Below are 16015 nucleotides of genomic sequence, written 5' to 3' on the forward strand. Positions count from 1 at the left end.
CGCGGTTAATTTAAGGATAAGTTCTTCAAATATGGTAAATTCTGAAATTGGCTTACAATCCAGTTGTGAATGCATAAGTTAGGCATAGAAACATCAATATGCCGTATCTATGTGCTGCATTCACCTAATACTTGGATTACGTAACTAATCAAGTGGCACAGGTACTGGCACAGGAGGCCATTCAAATAGTATTGATGGCCTATTCTCGTCTAAGTTTTGTTGAATTCTTACGAGAGAAGACCTCAATACTATATTATGTTATTTCAATCTCCCGCCCTTGTGACTTCTTGCTATCTTTGCAACCTTTTGATGCATCATTTGATTTAGCAAAGTTTGTACGCTTTCCCGTGACCCGTAAAATCTCATATATAGTTTGTGATAGGAAGTTTTCTATTGTTATACGGCGTATTCAAACGCCGTTTAAAAATACACAAAGGCGACATCACCCTACTTTTGTTATAAGGAAGTATAGAAATTTTATATAAATTTCCTCTATAAAAATGAAAAGAGTAGTCTAATGTTTATTTATCTACTTTCCGCCTCTGTTCTCCCGCCCGACCTTTCGACACGGATGATTGAACTTCCGCTGGGAAGAGAATGACAGTGTCAACGATGAACGTGACGCATTTTGTGTCATCTGCCCGACCCTAACAATTGAAATTGTCATCATATAAAAGGCTTACCATAAATATTTGACTTAGTGGTATAGGTAAATTCCTGACAAAAATCGGAAACCCATATAATACTACCTTAATGTACATATTGTGCGCACTACAGAAAAAAATCTCGCCCTTTGTTAGCGTGAATTAAAATGAAATCCTGTGGTTCTAAAGCGAAAATGATAGGGTTGCTTGTCGCGATGCAACAATTGGCATAAATGCTTCCGTTATAGGATCCACCACACCGATTGTCATTGTTAGAGTAATATATACAACCTGGCTACGCTGAAGATTTACACTAAATTAACGGTTACAAGCATCGATCACCGACAGACACCAATCGGTATTTGATCATTTTAGGGTAATTTTTCTTACACGACACTGTATACCTGTTTTAGCAGCCACCAATAATAATTTGTATGAAATTCAACTATTTGATATTTGGTGAAACAGATCGAATGCTATTTTGCAACTCTTCTTGAAAAGGCCGTTTCTCCTTATTTTTGATTTCCGCATTTTTTTATTCGTCCTTCGATAGATACCTTATTATTTTAGCATTGGCAAGTATGGGACATCGTGTTTAGCTGTGTGTAATCCCGATTACTTGCCTTATATTTCAACAGGAGTCGGCGACATCGTCTGGTCCCGTTTCCCATTTTTTGTGTTAATAACCTAGTTTTTTATATTTGTTTTCCTGCCTCGCCCTCATCTGCGGTTTGTTATTTATGTTAGCAATTCACACCGTCGTTGTCGACTAGCCCATCCCCTTGTTTCATTTTGTTTGATGGCTCGATATCACAGATTTGATGTATTGGTATTTACGGTAACCTTCTTAATAATCAAATAACATTTTGCTACTTTCAGTTAAATTTTATTTAATAATATCTACCAACACTGGTACAACTATACGTAGTGTATTTATCTTTGTACCATGCAAGATATCTATATCCATCCATATAAATCCCAAATTACGTATAAGGAGAATTGTATGTAACATCCGTGCTGAGGAAACGATACTAAATATCGACATTCGCATTGGGAGCCCTAATTACGCTTTAATTGTGGTGGAACGTTTTAAATTGTCGTTATTGCAATTCTAAGTAGAATTCTATTCCATTTTTATTTATTAACCCTTGTTTCTTATTTTTTAGGGATCATGTATACATGCTCGACAGCACGTTACTTCACAATCGGCCCGAGATAGCGTACATGGAAAGACTAACATGGAGAACACTCTCAGAAACTAGAAAAGAATGTGAGATGTTGCCTGGACAACCACCGGTAAGTCCCACCACGAATATTACCTTGGCTTCAAATTATTATTTTTTTCTTACTGTGGTGCGATCCATTTTTTGTCCCACAACTTTTATTCTGATTCTGGTTGGGATAAGTCAGAAAGTGGGGTAATAATCTATCCCAGTCCAACATAAGCCAACTTATCCTAACCTAAACTAATATTACCAGAATCAATGAAAACAACTCGGGAGATATTTTTATGCCTGTCACTTCGAACAAGGCATTGTGCAAGCTACTATAGTTTATAAGGACCGTAAATTCATGGCTTGGCATCGTCTACTCGATATTGATGCAATAACAAGATTTTCTATCTTGTTCTATCGTAGGAACTCTGTGAAAATTTTATTCGTTTCGTTGAACTGATGGACAATGGTGAACTGATGGTTTGTGGAACGAACGCGTATTCGCCCGCTTGTAGGTTTTACAGAAGAGATCAATTCAATGATAACGGATTCGAGGATTCAGATTACGTTAGGGACGACAAATGCAGAGGACAATGCTTTGTGCCGTACAATCCACTAACGTCTAGTGCGTCACTATACACCAACACAGGTATGCAAATTGTTTTGAGGACATTTCCGTCTTATCATTGACTGCAGACCGAAAAGTGTTCCCTTCCCTGCTGTGACAAGATAGTTTCTCGGTCTGATGCAAAAACGTTTACTGTAGTTTTGAAGCCTACGCATTTTATGGCTTAGTGTAAAGACAAATTGAGTAGGCAATGATGAAATGGGAAAAATTTCGATTCTTGCAAAATATAATAGCGCTTTACATCTTAATGGAAGCGTGCACGAAAAGACTTATCCTGATTGAAAAGTAGGTAAAACGTATAAAAAAGTATTTTAACTACAAGTGACATTGTGCCAATGTGTGACGATGTTTAATTGTTTAATTCGTTTATTACAATTTTAAAAAATGTAAAAAAACATTATTTCAGCTTTGAAATTAACACGGTTAGTCTTGTCGGTAATCGTTATCAACCCAATTAATGTCCCACAACCTGCGTCTTGAAGATCATCAAGTTTTCTGTTTAACCGAAACAGAAAACGATATACTTCTATTTCATCTAATTTTTTACAATGTATATATATTTTATTCTATAAATATCAATTTTATACGCAGAAACCTCACGTCTTCATAGAATGGAACAATTCATTCGCGGTTTACCACCTCGATTTCGATACATTATTATAATTCGCCGACGTCATAATATTCCATAATTCATAATTTGCAATTATTTAAATCGCGCCACAATACTCAAATCGAATTAATTTGAAACAATTATTAAAATCGCCTTATACTGATTAAAAACGTATTGTTTCCAATTTATAATCATTCGACCTTGCCCTATTAATATATATTGGAAATCGTTAATTGCCAATTTGTTTTAAATTGTCATCGACTGTATTAAAAGCGAAAAGTCGAAGTCAGAAATTGATTTGACCCGGTAATCCGAAATTTATCACCACATCGCCGTCCATTTTGCGTCCAATTTTTACAAACAAATTAATTTATTGAGGATGTAAAAATAGGCGCCATTTGAGTCAGCCGTCCATTTTGCGTACATTTCCGATATTTTCCGGAGTATAAAAATAGTCGCTCTTCAATCCAGCGCTTGTAAATTTAACTTTGTTGACACGATACATTTGCGTGCCACAATATACAAAACGCCTATAGTTAATTCCTCGCGCTCAATGAGGTGTTATTAATGTAAATTATATTGCCGTACAACACAAGGTCATTACTCTTGTAAGTCGTGTATTGTGTTTTGTAAAACATTCAACGACCCTCATCCGATGCAATTTTAAGCTTGTAATTCCTGGAAAGTATTTGAGCGGATTACCTCGTCGGACGCTCGCTGTTAACAAAAAAGAAAAATTACTCGTATTTTAGCGTTAATTTCGTCTAAAATTCAATATTGATATACTACATGTTAACGGTGAACTAAAAACAGAGAATCCTTAGTTGAAAGTTATATAGAAAAATGCAGTAATTTCACGGCTCTTTTTTTTTCAATTTTTGAAGACGTGGCGAATCGACGCTTTCGTCCGAAACGTACATCCTTCCTAGCACAAGTACCGATAATACACAAAACTTAACGATATTTCCGAACTTGGAATTTATCAACAAACGGAGAACAACAAAACACGTGTTAGGGTATCCGTTAACCAATTCCGCACCTGTCGAACACGCCAGTGCTTGTTTGTTGTTTATTGACGACATTTTAGGGTGAATAGGAAAAAGGCGTTACTGTGCAATTTATTTGTCCAATTCAAATATTTTACAATACCAATCTTACCTAATAAAACCTGAGCTATTACTTCTAAAATTAACTTCGTTTTGACCCGTTTTCGGTAATTTAGAATGTTTTTGAATCTCATTAAGAATAATTTCTAATCGAAAAAATTGGTTTTTCGGCGTTTTACAAAGCGGCGTTTGGTAGACCCCGGAACAAAGGCTTAATTTGACCGCGGCGCTAATTTGTCGTCTTCATTCGAACATTATACCTATAATAATATACCAAAATGGAAATCGTTTTGTCTTTTTAACCCATAATTATAAATGGTAAATTAGACAATAATAAGCGTCAAATAAAAATTTGATTTTGAATTTTGTTCATATGTAAGCTAGGCTTTGTTTATAGTAATGCATGTGGAACTCGTACCTGTTGTGCATGTATCATTATAAATAAGCATTCAAAAAAGACAATAATTTAACTTTTGAGTCTAGTTTAATTACGTTCTCGGCTCTAGGCGGTGAAATTGTTAATTAGCGACCTCAGGTCACGTTCTACTCGACGCTTTCAATGTACTGACCGCCAACCCGCGATCATCCGATTAAAATTTCCCTCGGGTAAAAAATGTTGCTGTTGGCGTCAATTTGAATACCAGTAACCAACAATAGCTTGTTGCTATGGTGTTATTTACGTTTTTAGAGTTACTCTGTGTATGTCATTGTCTGTTAACCATGCGTAAGCATGTAAGCATGCCCGTATATTATTTTAACAATATAACTCGCTTTTATTCTTAGAATATGGATCTCAGATATTCTTAGCGGTCGTCAATGATTTTAACAGCCAGGAACCGAAAATTATGAGACAAGACTCACCTACACTTATAAGCAATTCCCTATGGCTAAATGGTAAGTTTTCACTTGAATTAAAATTCGATTTTTTTTTTGATTAATTGGATTACGAAATGAAGTGGTACCGTATCCTGACAAGAGTTCGTGGTCCGCCATAATTTTGAGCCGTCCTATCGGATTTCATCTCCACGGGATTTTTGATGCATCTGTTTTTGAGTATTTGCTCCCATCTCAGAAGTCTTCATTGTTTATTACATTATGCCTCAAGGTTTTCAAAATAAACAGCCTATTAATTGTCAATTATCAACAATGCTAAACTTGTTTTACCTTATCAGATCCAACTTTCTTGAAAATCATTGAATACAAAGACAAAGTTTACGTTTTCTTTCGTGAAGTGGCACAGGAAGGCGAAGTGGAATATGACGACAAAGAAAAGGTATTGTTCTATCATTTGTAACTGTTTTATCTCAACATGCTATTTACTTTGAGTTGATCATTCACCTGTAAATAATATTTAAACCGTATTTATTGTTATGTTTTCGGCGGTGAATAGAAAATCAATCTTAGCTTGGCTGTGTACTATTGCTGGTGTAATAATTAAATGCTTTATTATCTCTTTTATAAGGTAAATTTGCAATAATTTTTGAATCAACAGAGTAGTTTTATTCCTTAATTACTTATAAAATGCAATTATTTGCATACTGAAAGCAGAAATGAAACAATATATTTGTTATTAAAGATATCATCAAAATCTCCTGTGAGAATACAATTTTTTTTATATTTAAACAAGGGTTTGTACAAACAGCCATTGTTAGGTGAGGAGCTACGACATTTTGGAAGAGCTGTTATCTTTCCGATTCAACATTGCCTACCCAATATATACCCCCTTTGGTTAGTTGGTGGACATGGGATTTGAAACCAATGTATTTAAAATTTACAATGAATTTTTTTAGCTAAATTAGTATATTTTCTCTATAGGTAGAATTTTATTCAGCTGCTTTTGGATTGTTCTAAAATATTCGACATTTAAATGGGTTCAGAAAAAAATTCTCAAACATATTTATTCCAATTGAACACTTTTCGTACAAATTCGCCTGTTTTGTACTAAATTCTCCTTTTTTGTGTTTTCTCTAGGTTACTCTTGCGAGAGTAGCTCAAGTTTGTAAAAATGATCCTGGTGGAGTGAATATTCTTGCTCAACAGTGGACGTCGTTTCTCAAAGCTCGTCTTCATTGTGGATATCCTAAACGTCAACATCTTCAATTCAGTAACATGACGTCAGTTACAGACATTGTCTCGGTATCTGATGAATCCGGTGAAGAACTAGATGTTGTGTTCGCAACTTTCACTACACCGTGGTAAGTTTATCGATAGATTTGGAAGTTAGTACATAATCAATTAAGGAAGCAGTTGGGGTTAGGGAATTTTATATTTATTTGACCAGTGTCTACGTAAACCACCCTGAAACAGCAATCTTTTCGCACATTAATATACCCATCAGGATTAGGAACTTCAACCCACGAAAAGTTGTGATGGCAAATATACGAAGTACGAAGATATTTGAAATTATTTTTATTAATTCATCATTTTTGTTTTAGGGATTGGCAAGATGCGTCACTATCTGCTGTGTGTGCTTTCTCCATGAAAGATATCATCAAAGTTTTTGAAGAGGGATCATTTGCAGGAGAATACGAACTCACTGCACAACAAGATGTGTAAGTAAAGGAGAAATTAAATACAAATCAATTTGAAAATTTGAACCCAAATATATTCATCTTCATATTCATTTACTTTAAATTACCATAATTTTTTTTGGGGTCATTTCTGCTAAAATTTGCAAGTTGGGGTTGAAAATTTGAAGAAAAACTTGTTTCATCAATAAAACATTCCTAATTATAACCTTAAATTTTCAATGCTTGTTATTGTTACTTATATGAAAAATATATAATTTTTTTCTACAGTGCATCATCTCCTGGAGTTACTGCAACACCAGTACTCAATAGAGCTAATACAATAAAAAGATCATACCCAATTCCTTCCGAAAAAGAACCAGTGCCGAGACCAGGAGGGTAGGTCATTAATTATTCCATTTGAATTCAAAGATTTTATTATAAAGAAGTATAGTGTATCAATGAATTGTTTCTAAACAGAGCTATGGACTAGTGAAGGAGTCGTTAATTGTGTTGGCATATCTTGTTCAAATTACCTCTAATCTACATCTATTTTACTTGTTATTATTACTTATTTATCCATTTTTTCAATGCTCAATTTTCATTCAGATGTTCAAAAACCCACTCACCGAACACATTATACTTTGCAAAAATTCATCCATCCATGTACGATGTCATAGAACCTTATGGATCTGCACCTCTCTTCATTTCATACACTAAGTAAGGACATTTTATATTTTGTAACGAACTTTTTTATGATCACTATGTTTTGTGGATGTATTGGTAATATTTTTTTACTTTTTCATTACAACAGTGTGAGGGCTACTCAAGTTGCCGCTGACAACAATGCTGGTGAGAGTGGAAAACTTATGATATATATCGGTACTGAGGACGGAAATGTTTTACGATTGAGAGGAATGTTATCTTCTGGAAATGTAAGTGTTTTTGAAGAATTTTTTTGAGATTTAGTAATAGTTTGTCTGACTGGTATGGCAGGACCTTTGTCAAGAGATTGTATTGTATAAAGTAAACCATGTTGTGGGAGTAAAACATTTTGTCAGCTACTCTGCATTTCTTTATTAAATATATTATATGTATAAGTATTAATGTGGCAAATAATTTATACCTTTTTAGGACTGACACTTTAAATTTACAATTTCATATCATCATACTATTGGGCTATATAATAAAAGGGATTTGTAGCAAAAGCGAAAATAACTAATCTAAGGGATTCAATAGTTTAGCTACACATCCTTATTGTTTCTGCATTATATTTTTCTGAAGAAATCAGACTTTGGTCAAATGGAAAATAACAGAAAAATATTTGTGTTCAATGTCACCTTGCCTATGTTAATTATTAATTACTTTTGTGACAGGCACAACGAGCTTTACTGATTGAGAGTGTCAAAGTCAGTAACAAAGAAAAGTGTGAACAAAATGGTTGCGGTGTTCGATCATTACATGTATCTCGACCACCCGTTGGAAGCACGGAATCGAAGCCATCTGCTTTTGTCGCTTTCACGGATCACATGGTTCAGTTCCCTCTCGTTCGATGCAGCATCTATAAATCTAAAGAGTGAGTATTTCGAATTTTTATTCTTTCAACTCAAATCGGAAAAGTCTGTAGATAATCAGCGCTTTTAATTGTAAAGATAAACTATGATTATGAAAAGACGAGAATCTTTTCAATTTATCATTGCTCATGAAATTATTTTACAATCTGGGTGAGGTGATAGACGAGGGTTCGAACCTGGGATTTTCCTTCACAACGCTAACTAAAATGATTAGTCAGTCAATCACCCTTACAGTCATCAATCATTTGTGAACAGAGAATTTTTTACACCAATTAAATACAAGTCTAGTATTACATGTAAATTGCATGTAATGTAAAATATACCAATCATTTTTGTAGGTGCTGCTCTGTTGATCCTGATTGTGGATGGAATGGATACGAAAAATGTGTACAGAGAACCGCACAAAATAAGTATGTATAAATTTATATGCTTCAATCAAACTTGAAAATTTTAGTTGTAAAGCCATAAATGAATTTTAGCTACTTATTCGAATTATTTTTAGTGGTTCTCATTGCGTAAAGCATTGAAAATCACTGTGGCCACATACCTTGATTTTCTCAAAGTATAGTTTTAAATATATAATAACTGCAAATAATACTAAGATAATAATGCTCGTAGAGGTCAGACAATTTCTTCAGCCTACTCGAATTTTTGCACTCTGTATGGAGTGAAAGAAAATTGATTAAACAATTGATTTGGATGTGAGATTGATGCCAATTTAACCTTGTAGCATGCTGTTGTCTGCCCTATCATTACTTATCAATTTTATTCGGTAAGTATGTTGATAGGTATTTGTCTGTCTGTCTGTATGTCTGTCTGTTAGATGCACGCAATATCTCACGAAAGCGAGATTGAATCTGCTCCAGATTTTGCATGTGCATTCATAATATGTCGGACCAGAAGCCTATTGATTTTGGATGAATTATGCCGTATAATTAGCGAGTTATTAATTAATTAGTGATGGGACACAAGGTGTCACTATGGAGTAAGAGCGCTGTTTTGGGGGATCCCCTCACTTTCGATCGATAAGTCTTCGTCTCTGACCAATATTTTTGTTTATGTTTTATGTGTGCCCTTGTTTATGATTTCTTATTTTTTTCATTACAGTGATAGTCTGATTCCAACATCAAAGGATGGTGAAAAAATACCAGAAACTTGTAATGCCTTTGACAGAATTCCTACCGGTAAGAAACTTTAAATTTGTATTATTAGCAAGGCTATTTTAGGACATTAATGTTGCATATTTCTGCTAGTTATCTTGTAACTAAAAATTTGATCTGCCAATGGATAAAATGCCAGTCAACTTGATATTACGTATTACGTAGATATGGATCAATGCATCTTAAATAATTTAAGACTCACCTCGTCTAGTTGGCAACCTTGAACTGGTAGCCGGATATGAGGACATTGTTCGTCATTTGAATGAGCATATTATCAATATCAGTACTTCAGGATAAAACTATTTCCTGGTGAAAAATAAAACTAAAACCGATGTTTTTTATATGATATTTTGAAGAAAAATTTATGATTTCTCACTCCTAGTTTCCTAAAGAAGAAACCATTATAAAATTTCTGAATGACTTATCTAAATTTGCAATAATGCTTATTGAAGGACTCCAATCTGTGGTTTGCATGGAGTTTGCCATTCTTCTGACTTAGCTTATCGTGCCAATGTAAAAATTTGTAGTTGGAAATTATCCTGGATTAAAATTTTTGAGGTTATATTGATAGAGAATAGAATATAACAATAGACATCTAATACAAGCTTACTTAGTAAGGGTACTGTACTGAATTCTGAATATTCAAGCATTAAATCATTAGCTAGTATTTGGCTACTGTATACTATTGATAATACTTTTAAGTGATTCTAATTTCCTGGTCTTTGAATAATGTTACCAATGTTCAGCCAGTGACTACTGATAATTTGTCCTCAATGTTGCACTTGTCATTTAAAATACCTATCTTGCATGCCTAATATAACTTACATAACAAATGTGTTGAATTCGACACTTTCATTCCCCTTGTTTACGTCGTCTTCTGAAAGAGCCAGGAAGACTGAAATATCAATTTTAATAAAATTCATGAGCCCTGTAAAATTATCTAAATTATTATTAATCTAAATTTGGCAACAGGCCTCAGTTTTTGAATTTGTTCGGTACTGTACTCTGTGACGATCTATGCTTATTGTCACGTAAGGTTGCCGCTGGTTTATATATGTTAATTACCACTATGGAAATACAAGCTACATTAAACTGAAATACGACAGTTTGCATGCCTCAGATTTCAGTATTGGAATGCTTGATACTAGTGTGTTGGACCATGGAATTATATTTAGGGAAGATTAGGGTTACCTACGCTATTGTGGATGAAATTCTGGCAGAGTCAGATATGGTTGTTTCTGTTAAAAATAGTGATGAATGAACCTTTTCATTCCAATTACCTTGGGGTGTTCACTATAATAATATCTCTCTTGCATGTTTATCTACCATTTATCTTACTTGCATGTTCTTTTGTTTTCTTCATTTACAATGCATTCCTAAGAATCAAATTTGCTAGACTGAAATAATAATTTTGAAAGAGTCACAAAGCAATTAAAAAAAAATTGCTGTAAATAAATATTAATTATCTACAACTTCTAATTTACCATAGTTTTAAAATGCAAATGGAATCCCATTTTATGAAAAAATTGCTAATAGATTAAATTGAATAGTTTAAAGCGGATACAGGTACGAATGCCGGATCGACGAAAGAAAATAATCTTTGGGTTTTTGTATCGTACTCGTCGCTTTACGCTTATGCGCGCTTCTATTTTCGCTTGTGTTTCATCACAATAACGGTTGTTTTGAATTGAACTGACCAATTCACTGACCTACTACTGGCCACCGGGCAATGATATGCTGAAATTTATCAAGCCGAAAATCTCGCTTTCAGGTACGAATAATTTTTACTAACAATCAAATCCTTGTGCCCAAGGCTTCGTTACTTTTGCGCAACGCTGCCCGGTGGTTCAAAAATTTGAATACATTTTAACCAGATCAAGGCGATAAAAAATTAACCTAATCTTGGGCACGGGATATTAGTATTAACTGACCATTTGATCATACTTAGTCATGGCAACTATTGTCCACCCATGGTTGCTTTGGTTTTGTATTGATATGTATTGGTTATCATGTACCAGTAGGTAGAGAAATTACCATAAAATACTAACTTTCACGTCATGCCACTACTGGTCTGAAATATTGAGGCCACCTTCATGCATCCATTAGTAACTGTACCATTCTAAATTATTTATCAGAGTTACTAATTGAAATCATTAATGAAAAACAGAGACATCATTTTTAATCTCATCTTGTGACTGTGTATTGTTACAGTACCTTCATCCGAGTATGTTTTCAGTCTTTTTTGCATGTGCATAATTACATCTCAACTTGGTGGACCAACTCTAATAAGTTTCTCTGGTCTGATATGTATTCTATACTTGGAAGGTTGTCCAAAGCTGTTTCTTTGCAAAGCAATTTCTTATTAAAAAATGGTGTTTTTGGTGTCATATTTTCGTTTTGCATCATTTAGTGGTGTTTGAAATTTAATTTTTTTTTTATTTTTTCATTTTTTTTTTCAGTTTTTGTATTTTTATTTTCTAGATTTGGATCTGGAATGTAACTGCGGTGGAAATCATAGACACACTCCGTGCCGAGAAGAAAAAATGCCAGCTTATGAAGGACTGACCATTGACAGGGAATTATTGGACATAGCCAATGGACGAGATGGTCCAGTTATTCCACCAGTAGAACCTCTGGTGATGGATTTAGAAAGCATATTGACAAATTCAATTTTGCCAGCCGTGAATAAGAAATTTCGAGAAACAGTGAGTACTCTGAGAGATAATACTCAACGTGAGGCACTCAAACAACAACTTGAAGAAGCTCTCTCCTCTACTGCCGAACTTGTGATCAAAAATCATCGTCAGGAATATTGCTTACCCTCCCCAACTGTCAACCATTTAACCCACGTTTATCCACTTTTATTACGAGAAATTGAAATTTGGCATGAAACCGCATTGAAAAAAATGTCTGACACACAATTTAATAAAAAATGCTGGGGAAGAGGACAAAGCAAATGTACAGATCGTGTTAGTTTTAGTGTTCCGTTGGTTCCAATTTTATGGGAGCCTTTGAAGAAATTAATCGTCAATTTTTCTGGAAAATGTGAAGTTATTGCACCAGCTGGTGGAGAATTGGCGTCTTTCCGTCCTGAGCCTTCAACACGATGTTCTCCTTTACCAGGTACTGAAACATGCAAAGATAGCAAGCAACCACATTGCTATGCCAAAAGATGTCAGTTTCCAAAATATTCTATTGATGTTAAAGCATTCTTCCGTCATGCAAACGATAGTCGACAATTTTTGGAACCAGGGAATCACATCGAACCATTTTGGAAACCTGTCAATGTGACTATACCGGGTGGCGAATCAGTTCGGGGGCACTTAGAGTTGGCCGTTTCTGAACACAAACCATTTGTTATTGATTACTCCCCAGTTGCGGAAAAAGTGAAAATTATGTTCCACTATTCGGCGGTTCGAGATTGTGCATTAACAGATCCGATGTGTGTAGGGAAGGCTCCTGGTTGCAATCCCGAAGTTGAAAAAATTATTGATCATTGGTTTAAGTATTCGATCACTAAATTGTCATCGAAAATGAGAAAATGTACAAGAGAAATAATAAAGGCAAAAGATTCTGAAAATAGAGAAAGGAGGCGCAGACAAGGACGAATGGAATTCAACGAACGTTTAGAAGTCACAGATAGAAGTGATTGGTTACTGTATGAAAAGCGAAACACATGGAACACAATCATTCCCACACCCGATCGTTGTAAATACGTCGGAGGAAAAGTACGACCACTCTCATCTCATCCGGTAACAAAAAACATATGGTCTTTGATTTACTCTCGAAGTCAGAGAGCAGGTGGAGTCTACTCAGGTTACCATAGTACGATTGAATTCTATAGCTTGCATGACGTACTGGTATTTTTCAAGAATATGTGTACTTTTGAAGAACCTACTATACAAAGAAAAAAATTTAGGAAGAGGGCGGTTCGGGGACGTTCGAAGTCATCAATATACATTCAACCTATGGTGTCAAGAGACAATCCTTTTAAAATTCAAAGACATATAAGTGGAAAAGTGTTTATAAAGTATTTCTCCATGGAAAGCTAGTCTGATGACGAATTTTTATCGTTTTTGATGGTTTTCGTTTCACTAAATATTATTACACTTTTCACACAGATCAAATTTTTTTAATTATCAATTTTTCATTTTGTGTTAAACTTATTCTTATTCGTTTTTTGTTTTCGGTTTTATTTTTATCTCTTTTGTATTGGAAAATGAAGAGCGAACAAATATTTTATTCTTATTTATAGATGTCTGTTTTTATTCTTCCATCTTGAAAAGTTCCATCCACATGGGATATTTTCGTATTATTTTTCTATATTTTTCGTTGATTTTTCACATCATGTGCCACATTATCATTCGTATAAAATAAAGTGCCAGGGCAACCAACAAGCCGTCCAGAACTTTCACCCACTTGCCAATATTATAAACAAATCCTGCCTTGAGAAACAAAATGCAACAACAATGTAAAAAAAATTTGTCTTCGGACTTCCGAGTAGTTTATTTTAGAACTTCTATAGTGATACACAAATATGTTCACCCACTTGCCAATATTATAAACAAATCCTGCCTTGAGAAACAAAATGCAACAACAATGTAAAAAAATTTTGTCTTCGGACGTCCGAGTAGTTTATTTTAGAACTTCTATAGTGATACACAAATATTTGGGTCAGGGAGTATGTTAGTTTAACATTAACCACCTTCATCATACTTTTTTCCATTCATTTCACAAGCCCTCAGCTAGAGCAAAACACAATATCTTTATTTTCAATGAAAGAAAATTCTCGTAATTTCTTGTAGTGTTAGTCTGAGACACATCAATCACTGTGAACTCTGGTGTCTTTAATCTTGTTTGAAATCACCACAGTAAGCACCCATCAACCATAACATTGAACAATAGTTACACATTATGAGGTCATAAACATTCATTATTCCATTGTCATCTTCGCAAAATAATTTTCCCTCAAGATTGTTATGGAAAAAAATTGATATATTTATTTCTGGTTCTAATATTTTTACAACAAAAATCGTTGAATTTCGATTTCCAAATTCTGCTTTTTCAAAAGAAAAAATTGATATTTCTCGTTAAATTTTGATAAAAATATCATGTTTTGAATCACTTTTTTATGGTCATGTAGTATTTTTATCATCATGACTTTATATATAAGAATATGAAAATGAGAATGCTGGTCACTCTTTTTTCAACTGATTCTCAAAATTCCACCTGTCGGTGCCTATTACTATATTTACTATTAAGGTGGACATGTTCTTTATATATAAAACAAAGTAAATTATATATTATTATATTATACACATAGATATTATACGTAGTAAGTATTATAGCGCTACCTCACTATTTTATTCGTCTAAATGTTGTTTTGTTTTCATATTATGTCATTCATTTACACGTACATACATCATTTTTCCTATTTACAATCACTATGTTTGTTACCCAATTTAAACGTAAATCCATATTCAAACCTAAATCACTACTGCTTTTATTATTGAAAATAGTGGCGAACAACGCGGCAACAAATATTGCTTTTATAGTAGAAGCTTATGTGCAGCGTTTCATTGGTAGTTTCGTACTTTATTTTCAGTAGAATATCATTTTATCAGCATATTTTTACTCATACACGTCCCACCACGATTAATGCAGTCAGTGTTGATGTATTACAGCAGTATTTTTGAGAAACAAACAAAATGAACAGTTCTTTTTTTTATTTTGTTAAAAACAGTTTTTATCAATTTTTTACAAAAATTTTATAATCTCGATTTTAAACAACGGAATTTTACAAGGTGCTAAAATTCAATCGTGCCAAAATTTTTGGTCAAGGCGAAATCGTTTGTAAGAAAACAAGGTGAAAAAATCTGAATGTTGCAAGAAATTGGCCTGTTTTATCTATATCTATATAGCAGTCACTCGTTTTCTTTCGAAGTAACTCTGTTAACAGGCTTTTTTAACACAATCTATAGTTTTTTTATTTTGAACCAATGTGACCAAAATTTGAATCGAACGGGCCTCAGCGAACTTAGCGAACAACGTCTGAGTAAAAAAGGAAAAGAAATAATCTATCTCGAAACATCTTCTTATTGTTTATTGAATTGGTGCTGAGCAAAGTTGTAACTGTAAAATTATTGTTAAATTTTCTTAAAAATAATATCACAGAAGATAATCAGTTTTTATCCATGACTGCATTGTGCCAGTCATATATGGTCTACAAGTAATTTCTGAAATTGAATTTATTAAAAATATCTTAGAGTATTTACATCTAGCCTTGGTTATATTTTAATCTCCTGATTATGCTTTTAATTGTCAATGCCAATCAATTAATTTTCGATCACTGAAAATTTTCATACATTGGTTGATTCTTTGTATTATTCAGTCCTAATCGTTGGATCTTCTGGTAAAGCATCCTCTCTATTTTATTATCTCTTTTTTATCTTTTTCATTATTTTATTTTTCATTATCTTTTTTATTTTTCTCATGATTTTCATATGGAGTTTGTGCATGTTGCACATTACAATAAAAAAATATGTGAAAATATATGTTCTTGGGTTTTCTTG

At 33.7% G+C, this 16015-nt stretch overlaps 1 protein-coding gene across 6 annotated transcripts in view; it reads left to right on the top strand.

The window, feature by feature from the left end:
• Positions 1-16015, top strand: part of LOC120346291 (uncharacterized) — a 43461-nt gene that overhangs the window by 14746 nt on the left and 12700 nt on the right. For 5 of the 6 annotated variants that reach the window (XM_078115118.1, XM_078115119.1, XM_078115120.1 and 2 more), the window contains exons 3-14: positions 1811-1940; positions 2282-2507; positions 4986-5096; positions 5375-5475; positions 6174-6397; positions 6638-6754; positions 7001-7108; positions 7319-7429; positions 7524-7644; positions 8086-8285; positions 8622-8693; positions 9391-9467. In XM_078115118.1, the coding sequence (XP_077971244.1) occupies positions 1811-1940; positions 2282-2507; positions 4986-5096; positions 5375-5475; positions 6174-6397; positions 6638-6754; positions 7001-7108; positions 7319-7429; positions 7524-7644; positions 8086-8285; positions 8622-8693; positions 9391-9467 (1598 nt within the window). Of the gene's footprint in view, positions 1-1810; positions 1941-2281; positions 2508-4985; positions 5097-5374; positions 5476-6173; positions 6398-6637; positions 6755-7000; positions 7109-7318; positions 7430-7523; positions 7645-8085; positions 8286-8621; positions 8694-9390; positions 9468-11924; positions 15364-16015 lie in introns of those variants that run through there. The other variant, XM_078115117.1, reaches the window with a different exon arrangement.

This window comes from Styela clava, chromosome 8 (genome assembly GCF_964204865.1).
Source record: "Styela clava chromosome 8, kaStyClav1.hap1.2, whole genome shotgun sequence".
NCBI lineage: Eukaryota > Metazoa > Chordata > Ascidiacea > Stolidobranchia > Styelidae > Styela > Styela clava.